This window comes from Perca fluviatilis, chromosome 18, assembly GCF_010015445.1.
Source record: "Perca fluviatilis chromosome 18, GENO_Pfluv_1.0, whole genome shotgun sequence".
Taxonomy (NCBI): domain Eukaryota; kingdom Metazoa; phylum Chordata; class Actinopteri; order Perciformes; family Percidae; genus Perca; species Perca fluviatilis.
The window spans coordinates 24,407,836-24,418,294 of NC_053129.1; the positions used below are offsets into that span (position 1 = coordinate 24,407,836).

The following is a 10,459-nucleotide window of genomic DNA, read 5'->3' on the forward strand; positions in this document are numbered from 1 at the left end:
ATGCAGCTTTTTGTTCCTGCGAAATGTAGAAATTGTCTTCACAATTACCTCATGAATTAGGAAGATAATATTCAAAGCTATTCTTAATCTAGGTTTCTTTTGGTGCTTTGTGCTGTGTTGATGCCGGCTCTTTGTCCGAGCACATCGTCTGCTAGGAGGAGCTTTGGGAATTCAAATCAGATCCTTTTTATAAGCCTCCCTCCACCATCACTGTTGTCTCCCTTGTTCATTTGCACCGCGCTAGCTTCATGGGTTGGGCAGATAAAGCTATATGGAAACACGTCACAGGGCTTGTAGGAGCGACGCTTCATAAGTGAAGACACAGAGAGAAAGACTGGAGAGACGCGGGAGCAACCTGTGTCCACAAAGCAGGAGCGCACCTCAAGAGCGAAGACACTTCAACAGCTGATAAACTTATGTTACATATAGAATTTGAAAAAGAAACGAATAATGATGATGATAATGGTGGTTTCATTCTAACACATGCATACTGGTGTGTCTCTCTTTTTATGTGAGATCTGTGCTGGTTGGATGATGCGCTTCTGACTTGGATTAACGCGCGGTGGTGAAGGACGATTCTGCGCACTTGGAAAAGAATTATGTAAGGTGAAGAAGCACTTTTCTTCTTTTAAATGTTTAAATGCGGCTTTTAATATTGTTTTCTTTCTTTTATTAGAAGTTTAAATGCTGTGTGTATTTTGTCCCAACATGAAAGTATTGCGGATTCCTGAATGCATTTTTGCTTTTTGCTCCAGATCAACGATAAATCGGCACTCGTGCATAGATTATAAGACATTCTAAAAAGCCAAATATCAAAAGAATTTTCCAAACCTGCATACATTTAAAATATTTAAAAGCAATTATGCCGCTTTTATAGTTTACTCTTACAGTAAATTAGACTGCCAACATTTAAGCATGCATATACTGTATATATATACTGTTTATAGATTGAATTAGATTTTAGCTGTTTATTTGTTTTTGCAGTAGTGTTCCAGTCTGTACAGGTAGAGATAAATTGCATTGTCTGATTCTGCACCTCATAAAAAAGAGGCGTTTTATCATCACCCTCATGTTTTTTAGTTTTTTTTTATTAGTAGGTTTTCAGTTCTTAAAAGAAAATTGTATGTGTGTTGATAAGGTGCATGATGCAGTATTTATAAGTAGCTACACCACCTCTCAGAGAACAAATGTAGTTTATGCCCAATTCAGGCATTCTATAAAATGTAATAAAAACAATATCTACAGTTGTACAAAATATTTCCAAATATTTGCATAATGTGAAGGTTATTTAATGTTAAAGGCATTTTTTTTATATCAAATATTTGTCATCAATTTGCAGGTTGTCCGGGCATCTTAGACTGCAGCATTACCCTCAGACACAGTCATGAAATCTGTGCTGGATGGTGTGGCGGACACCACCTTCCGGACTATTACCTCTGGTTTACAGTATCTGGGCTCCAACGACGCTAACTATGACGACCCCCTCAATGATGTAGACTTCAAGGCGGGTTTCTCTCTGCAGAAGCCCTTATCTGCTTTCCGCAGCAACTCCTTCCCTAACAAAGTACCTGCGGATGAGGAGCTCATCCTCAAGGGCATCCCCTTCTACCCCACCAATGCCACAGACTTGTTCGGCAACAGGAGCACATTCAGAGATGAGACTAACAATATACAATGTGGGGAGAACTTCATGGACATGGAGTGTTTCATGATCCTGACACCCAGCCAGCAGCTGGCTGTGGCTGTGATGTCTCTGACTCTGGGTACCTTTACAGTGCTTGAGAACCTGGTGGTGCTCTGCGTCATCTTCCAGTCTCGCACCCTCCGCTGCAGGCCATCCTACCACTTCATTGGCAGTCTGGCTGTGGCTGACCTTCTTGGAAGTGTCATATTTGTCTACAGCTTTCTGGACTTCCATGTCTTTCACAGGAAGGACAGCCCCAATGTTTTTCTCTTCAAGCTGGGTGGAGTCACGGCATCGTTCACTGCCTCTGTGGGGAGCCTTTTCCTCACTGCTATCGACCGCTACATCTCCATACACCGGCCTCTTTCCTACAGGCGCATTGTGACACGGACCAAGGCTGTCATTGCCTTTTGTGTGATGTGGACCATCTCCATCATCATCGCAGTGCTGCCTCTACTGGGCTGGAACTGTAAACGTCTCAATTCTGTTTGCTCAGACATATTCCCTCTGATTGACGAGAACTATCTGTTGTTCTGGATCGGTATAACCAGCGTGCTGGTTCTTTTCATTATCTATGCCTACATATACATCCTGTGGAAAGCACACCACCATGCTGTGCGCATGCTGAGCCGCACCTCCCAGAAGAGCCTTGTTGTTTACTCAGCAGATGGGACTAAAGTGCAGACCACGCGCCCTGAGCAGACACGCATGGACATCCGTCTGGCAAAGACCCTGGTGCTCATCCTGGTGGTGCTGGTCATCTGCTGGGGCCCACTGCTTGCCATCATGGTCTATGACCTCTTCTGGAAGATGGACGATGACATCAAGACGGTATTTGCATTCTGCAGCATGCTCTGCCTGCTCAACTCCACTGTCAACCCAATCATCTACGCCTTGAGGAGCAAGGACATGCGGCGCGCCTTCCTCAGCTCCTGCCATGCCTGCAGGGGCAGTGCCCAGCAGTTGGATAATAGCCTTGAGTCAGACTGCCAGAACAGAAATGCCAACATTTCTGCCAACAGGGCTGCAGAGAGCTGTGTGAAGACCACTGTGAAAATAGCCAAAGTAACAATGTCTGTGTCAACTGAAACTTCTGGAGAGGCTGTCTAATTGGCCATCACGGAAGAAACTGTGTAAATGTCATCCTCCCCAAACAATGCCATTCAACACAATAAAGCAGACGTTAGATATCCCAGAGAGAAAAAAATACTCTCCTGAAAGTATTGACTTATACATCCTCACATAGACGCTTTAATGGTTGCATTATTTTGCATTGGTTTGTGAGTACATGGTTTGCCAAAGTGCCAAATGATATTGCAAGTTAATAGGAACGACTCACGATTTGAAAGGATTTATCAAAGACTATCAAAAGTCTGCTGTTTACCATAGACTTAGTGATATCCAGTTAGTGAAGGCATATTATATTTTTTTACTGTGAATTCAGGTTTTGAAAACAATATATCTTCATTTATGGGATAAGGGGCTACTGACATTTTTAATTCGAGATGTTTTACTGTGTCATCTAGAATGTGTCTTGCACCAGACTTTCTACAGGCTTTATGTTGCATACAGATATTTCTAGGAGGGAATGGTAAAGAAAAAAGTTCAAATGACTGATTGTTTATTTCCAAAATTACCATTAAACATGTCACTTTTGTACTTCTTTATGACAACACTCAGTGGGTGGCAAAATGTGTTAAGAGATTTGAGAAATGCAAGGTGATTCATGCTCAATATAAAGAAAACAACAACAACAACAACCATATTTATCACTATCTGAGAAATGAGAGGTGATTCATGCTCAAGATAAGAAAACCATATTAATCACCATCACAAATAAACTCTAATAAGATGGAGGTAAATGGATTCACAGCTTCTGAGTGTCAAATCGGGAATGGCATTTTCTGTGGCAGTGACGATCGTCCCTGTTGTCCATTTCTTTACCCCGCTAGCTGTTAGACGTTTAGAGTAATGTGTCTTTGTTCAAATGTATACCTAACAACTGTACAGTGTTTTCTTGCAAAATAACGTGTTCAAATCCACTCCTTCAGCTATACAGCCAACATCAACAACAACAACAACAACAACAACAAGCTTTTGACCAAAGCTTGAACACATCAAAACTGCATTTGGACGCAGTGTGCTGGTCACTACTGTAACAAACTGAAGTGTTTTTTGACTATAGCTGCTTTCATCAAATGTATGATTTTACTGGATTCAGCCTTGTATGTGCGTGATACCTTGTGACTTGGTGATATATTTCCAACCCCAAGCCGTTTGATCATTGCAGTGAGTTGTTTTAGTGCTACTGTTGCAGCGGGGCATCATTTAGGAAAATAAAAGCAACCCATGCACAGGCCTAGTGAAGTACTTTTGGCGTAATTCTAAATACAGATATGTCTGCTGTTAATTTTACTTATCTAAACAAATAAACAAGGGTATTTTCATTAGCTGGTAACTTGGATGGAAGTCTGTGTGTATGCATTGTGTGGATACCCGACAACGGAACTTGTAAAATAATCTAAGAAGATGTGTTTTTTTCTAGTAGATGATGTAGTACTTTTAATCTAGAAATCTCACAGCACAATTGTTCTCTAGACATTTATCGTGTTGTAAAGTTATCCAGACAGCTGTTTATCAGTATGCTTTGCTGCCTCTTGTATTATTGAGTATTGAAGATCAAAATGTCAACTGTCAAGTGGCTTCTGTACAGTGGTGGCTTAATGAGGACTTAAAAACCACAATCAGTCAAGTGTTTTTAGTATTGCTGTTTTCAAACTTTTGAATAAAGTTGCAGCTGGTTGTCATTTCGCCTGCAGTTATTTGATTGATTATTTGATGAAGGGAAACAGGAGGTTGCAGTACATGATGCTTAATTCATCCAACAATCACTGATTCAAGAGAGAGGGAGCCAAATCCGGATCTGACAGCAACCTAAAGTCATTAGTGATGTTTTAGTGCCCCCATGTGGTAAATCTTACATTGTTTAGAGTGGCAGCCTTTCGGAGGAAAGAGAACATTTCTACACATTGATTTTTAGCTTTCTTTTTTTTTTTCAAAACTTTTTGGGTTGTTATACAGTCATAAAATCCCCTCCCTCCCTCCTCCCTTAACCAACAATCGTCTCGGAGGAAAATAAATAAGTTAGTAAATAATATTAAAAAATAAAAAAATAAAAATATATATATAAAAATATGATAATTAAAAAAAAGATTTTTAGCTTTCTTAGTATTGCTGTGGTTACGTAATCCCGATAGTGACAATTTGCAAGATGCTACATCCTCTGACACCAACATCTGCTCTGTTCTTTTTTTTTATCTCTTGGCTTAGATGGGTAGGAAGATGCAACATCTGTTCACACAGATGTCAACAGGGCTTTGTTAATTTCTCTACCAAATACTCCAATCTGCGAAAAGCCATTAGGCGGATTTACTCCACCATAAAAGTCTTCATTTAAACTATAGGCTACTCACATTTTCTGACATTTAATATACCAAACAAACAACTGAGAAAACAATTGGCAGATTGACCAATAATGAAAATAATATTTTGTTGCAGACCTAGATGGGACCAAAATAGCACTTACACCTCAAAGTATAACACCTTGACTTAACTTAAAAATTCACTTTGTTCATATTGTCCAATAAATTTGGTAAACTTTTCAACTCTACCCTGCAGAATAATAACACAACAAATACAGTTTACTATAGTCCTACAATGTTTTGCTCTTTTTGGCTGGAGAACATCCTCCTCCATTTTTGTACAGTTCAAAATATGTTTGTGTACAGGGGTGGTTGAGGAAGGGGTAATGATGGAAGGGAAATGTCTGGGGTGGGGGGTTGTTTCAAAACAAAAACTACGAGACAGACAGGGAGTTTTGCAGCCAGAGTAAGCTTTAAAAAATGCCCTACATTATTTTGATCACGCCTACTAAATCATACCTTGATCCCCCCACCGCAGAACTATTTGTCTTTTGTGGAACTTTCATTTCCTTCTTAAAATCTGACCATGCATTTTATTACGTTTTTTTTTTGCATTTATACGTTTGAAAATACCTTTTAACAAACGTTTCAAGTGAACCTAGATACGGTTTAGTTTTAGTTATAGAGCATCTTTGGTGAAAGTGAAACTTAGAGGTGGTTTGGGGGATTTTTGATCTTGTTAGCAAACAAAACAAATTTGAAAAAAGCGATCGTTTCAAGGTCCTCGGGAAATGTAGTGTTCAAGTTAATTAAACAATGCGCCCGAAAGGGCACAAAAACTACAAGTACCAGCATACCACAGTCTCTTTGCGCATGCTCATAGCCGATCATATTGAACGGAATGAAATATTATAAACTAGTGAACCGTTGTGGGTGCTAGTACTCGGAACTAGTGCAGCAAAATCTGCAATCATCTGATTTTATAGAACATTTACCCTAGATTATTTTGGCCATATTATCTCAATATATATTCAGTAACGTGATCTACATGAGATTTATCAGCAGAAGGCAACGAGAGACGAAAATAGTGCGTATTAGTCTGCTGCCCGGAATTGCATCCGCCGTTTGACCTAGCTAACATTAGCTAGCACTAGCAACACAGACGACAGGGCCCAGGTCAGCGACTTTCCCAAATAACAGGGAGTTTTAGCTTTTCCGTTTTAGGTTTTTTAGACAGATTTTAGCGTGATGGCTTGTGGGGCTACTCTTAAAAGGACTCTGGACTTTGATCCACTAATGAACCAGGCTTCACCTAAAAGAAGGAGGTGCGCCCCGATCATGTCTCCAGTCTCATCACCTCAGAAATATTTGCGTATGGAGCCCTCGCCGTTCGGGGAAGTGTCGTCCAGACTCACCACAGGTAACGTTAGGAATTTAAATCCACATGTTATGTCAATGTAATCCCAAATTATGTATGGTGAAACAACTTTTTATTGTAAACTGGACAATGTTAGCATTACCCCGTGTGGAACGTTACCGGTGTCTGTGGTGTTGTTCAAACAAGTTTATTGTCAGATACACAACAGATAAGTTACAGAAGCGATCATTGTAACTGACAATCTTTTTTCTTTTTTTTTCTTTTTTTATTATTATTTAAGGACAATGCACATTTAATGAACATGTACAGCAGTACACGTAAAAGTGCCAGATTATAGCCCAAAGGCTAATTTCCATCTGTAGCTAGTCCCAGTCTTGGGTGTCAGGCTCCCTCCAACGATGCTAATTAAATTAGTTTAAAAACAGAAAAGCACAAGTAAAAACTAGATGAGATTCTAAGACCTAAAGTAGTGCAAGTTAAAATATAGGTATAAAAATATAGCTACATGATGAAATGTGAAATAAGCTAATATCAATGTTGTGTAAGACCGTAATTGCAATTGAAGAAAATGAAACAAACAAAACTCCACACGTAGCTAATCTGCTAAGGTAATTGAGTATTGTTAACTCCCTGTCGGTTAACATATATTGTTGATGTAATGTAAATCTTTATCTATATTTATTTTTTTATAGGAGTTTTTATGAATGTAATGTGTTTTTTTTTTGTATTAGTTGACAGTGGTTTGGGGAAGTACAGTGTGGGAATAATAAGGAAAGTAAGGTTTGTGATGCTATTGTGTACAGGCCTGCTTAATACATGTATGCAGTATTTGATGCTCACTGAACTGGAGAATGATTTACACTGTCTCTTTAAATGTCTAAGGTCATGATGTACTGCATCAGCAAGGCCACATTAAATTGTTAAATTTGTGAATTATGCAATGGATTCTTCTCCGTACTTCTCCATACAAGTGCAGCACTTATGTGTGAAGATTTCACCGATATAATGGAGCTAATGTTTTTCTTTCTGTTTTAGAGCAAATTCTACACAACATCAAACAGGAGTACAAGCGGCTGCAGAAACGACGACACCTGGATACCTTCCAGCAGGCAGACAGCTGCTGTCCTCTGGACCTGCAGAATGTTCACAGTGGATCTGCTGTACCAGGTAGCTCCCATCTTAATGATATTGACTAGTTTTCACAAAGCCATCGTTTTCACAAATCATTTTACTGATCAACTCAAACGCAAGTTTGTAATCTGGTTGGTTTTAGTTCCTTGTTAGGATGACAACGTGGATACTATTAACTAGCCACCGTACATGGTTACAAGCCTGATATTTAGACTAAATGCCATCTTGTCACCACTTTATAATTTAGGCTACTAAACATATCCATCCATGTCAACAAGTTATGTTTTTTTGTTCCCTTTTTTAATTGCCAACAACAAGGGGGAATCTCCTATCCTTAGCCAACTCCCAGAGAAAAATAATTGGTAGAGATGGAAAGCCCCCTCATCCTTTTCACTTTCACTCTGTGAAAAAGTCAGATGGACTGATGCTCCAAGGGGCAGTGTACACCAGGTATCGCAGATAGATGAGGAACATAAATATGTTGCCATACCTGCTGCTTGGCATTAAAGTTAGACAATTCAATTTCAATGTAATCTCTTCTTCAATATGAGCATGACCACATTGCAATGCTGTTTCAGCGTATAATGTCATGAATGTGGTATTAATTGCATGATTTTTAACTCTTCTAACAACAGGTACGTCCTCAGGTGCCTCATCTCCCACCAGAAAAGAGCAGCCTTTATTTTCCCTCAGACAAGTTGGGATGATTTGTGAAAGACTGCTGAAAGAGCGAGAGGACAAAATCCGTGAGGAGTACGATGAGATACTGACAACAAAGCTTGCCGGTATGATTTTTATTTTTTAAGTGGCATAGTAAACAATTTGTAGTGCGTAATCCATACTGTGTTTCAATAAGTGTTCACTCTTCCAACAGAGCAATATGATGCGTTTGTCAAGTTCACGCATGATCAACTGATGCGAAGGTTTGGAGAGCAGCCTGCCAGCTGTGAGTATATTTATTTTGTAGCATCGGCTGCTAAAAAATACATTTAACCCTTGTGCTGTCTTCTGGTCAACCTTGAAAAAAACACTTTTCTGACGCCTTTTTTTTTAGTTTGTTTTTGCTTTTTCCAACGTTTTTAAAATTGTGAAATTCTATTCATTTCTAAATCACAATAGGTCCCCTGGTAATACTAGTCGAATAGGGCTAGGGTCTCTTTACAGAGCAGAATAAAAGATCACAAAGAAAGAAGGGAAAAAAAAAACATAGTTAGGAGCCTGGGCTGTGGAAAGCTGGTTCAAAAAGGTGAGTTTTCAGGGCTGTTTTTTTCTTTAAAGATGGGCAGGGTGTTTGCCAATGCAGTGTTGGTGTAGGGGGCTAGCAAATTTTACTTCCTGCTGCAGTTTTTAAGTAAAACATTTTCATAAAAACAGTATCGACATTGAAACTGCAAGGCTTACGAAGAAAGTGCATGCGCTGATGTGCTTTTATACACACCACATCAACCTGGGACTCGAAGCACAGTTTACTGTCGATCACAGTCCCAATATATTTGTACTGCTGCACTATTTCTACTGGGGGATTGTCCATTACAACCAGGGAAAGGACAGTGGGATTTCTTCTGAAGTCAATGCAACACTCTTTTGTTTTTGCCACATTAATTTTTAAAAGTACACAAAGTGTAAAGTCACAGTGATGAGCTCTGAAGCCATCTCGTGGTATTATACAAATGTATTATTGAAGTGTCCTCATGCTCTTGTTGCCATGTTTGTCCTCTACAGATGTTTCCTGAGTGTCAGCGTCTGATATTGAGGAATACAATTTGCTACAAGCTACTCCAGGGACTTGTGGGTCTAGTTGGACTTTTCTCCTAGCTGTGTTATATCGCCTCTATGTGGACTCAGTTTGTGGCATCCACGTTTGCTGTGTCTGCCAGAGTTAGGACTTCCTGCTGCCAACTTGTTCAAGGACTCTCTGTGACTCTACCAGTGGCCTCTTAACTGCCGTGTCAATATTTATTTGGCTTTGTTCTGATGCCTTCGTAAAAGGCTGACTGCCACCACACACTTGGCCTTTTTGATTTTACTCAGTTTTTTTGTCAAATTTAGTTATTTCACAGAGAGGATGTTAATTGTGCAGCTTCTCTATATGTACATTTTTGGAAAAGGGATTGAACATTGAAGAGTTGGACGAACCAAGACCGCCTTTAGACTGGACCCCAGGAACAGGCATCTTGGCTTTTTTCAGCATTGTTTTACTGGCAATTACATTTGTATACACTGTATTTTTTTATTTTTTTGCTTGACTTTTGTTCATTGTACCAAAATTTCATGATTCTATTTGCTGTAGGTATAAAGGGGCTTTTGATTCAAGAAAAGCAAACCAATAAAGTGTTTACACAAATGTTAATGTTTGGCATGGTTTTTCTGTTATTGACTACGCGGTTTGAGTCACCACAGTTGATGACCTTTTTGAAGGATCGGACAAATCTCAAAAGCTTTTCAGTTTTCTTCATGCTGCCACCACAGTGCCATGAAGGTGAGTGGAATTTAGTTTGTCTTAAATGTCCCATTAACAAAATTTCACAAAATGTCCTGTATTATTTGTGATAAATCCCAGACCTTCCGGTCAACAGTTATCCCTGGGGTTTATTCTTTAGGAAATTGTTTAAGCTCCAGACCGATATATGCAAGGCATCTGATTTCACAACGATTCAGGCAAGTGGCTATGAAATAGGCCGAAAACTTCAACTATGTCTATAAAAAGCAAGGAATCTCCTGTTTATGTATGACCTTCACATATCTAAATATGCGTTCATCCAATCAACTTCACACTTGCACGTGTATTGCTGAGGACACAAGGAAGTGCAGTGTCGAGTGGGAAGTTGATCAGAGGACTATAAA

General features: G+C 39.4%; 2 protein-coding genes across 3 annotated transcripts; both read left to right on the top strand.

Annotated features, from left to right (window-relative positions):
• Nucleotides 1-235: 235 nt before the first annotated feature.
• cnr1 (cannabinoid receptor 1) lies at nucleotides 236-4,495 on the top strand. Of its 2 annotated transcripts, none has more exons than XM_039782880.1 (2): nucleotides 236-606; nucleotides 1,340-4,495. In XM_039782880.1, the coding sequence occupies exon 2, from the start codon at nucleotides 1,385-1,387 to the stop codon at nucleotides 2,792-2,794; it is 1,410 nt and encodes a 469-aa protein (XP_039638814.1). In that variant the 5' UTR covers nucleotides 236-606; nucleotides 1,340-1,384; the 3' UTR covers nucleotides 2,795-4,495. The 2 variants fall into 2 exon arrangements, with proteins under 2 accessions (XP_039638814.1, XP_039638815.1); XM_039782881.1 differs by having other exon boundaries at nucleotides 236-601.
• Nucleotides 4,496-6,011: 1,516 nt separating this feature from the next.
• akirin2 (akirin 2) lies at nucleotides 6,012-9,965 on the top strand. The gene is made up of 5 exons (XM_039782704.1): nucleotides 6,012-6,526; nucleotides 7,520-7,651; nucleotides 8,251-8,400; nucleotides 8,490-8,561; nucleotides 9,338-9,965. Exons 1-5 carry the CDS (start codon nucleotides 6,355-6,357, stop codon nucleotides 9,346-9,348), a joined length of 537 nt encoding a protein of 178 aa, XP_039638638.1. The 5' UTR covers nucleotides 6,012-6,354; the 3' UTR covers nucleotides 9,349-9,965.
• Nucleotides 9,966-10,459: the final 494 nt, after the last annotated feature.

Bases quoted from the DNA above. Each gene is read 5' to 3' on its own strand.
- akirin2 (XM_039782704.1), top strand. From the start codon at position 6,355: ATGGCTTGTGGGGCTACTCTTAAAAGGACTCTGGACTTTGATCCACTA. The intron at 7,652-8,250 runs GTAGCTCCCATC...TTCTAACAACAG, and splicing joins CAGTGGATCTGCTGTACCAG to GTACGTCCTCAGGTGCCTCA. The intron at 8,401-8,489 runs GTATGATTTTTA...CTCTTCCAACAG, and splicing joins ACTGACAACAAAGCTTGCCG to AGCAATATGATGCGTTTGTC.
- cnr1 (XM_039782880.1), top strand. From the start codon at position 1,385: ATGAAATCTGTGCTGGATGGTGTGGCGGACACCACCTTCCGGACTATT.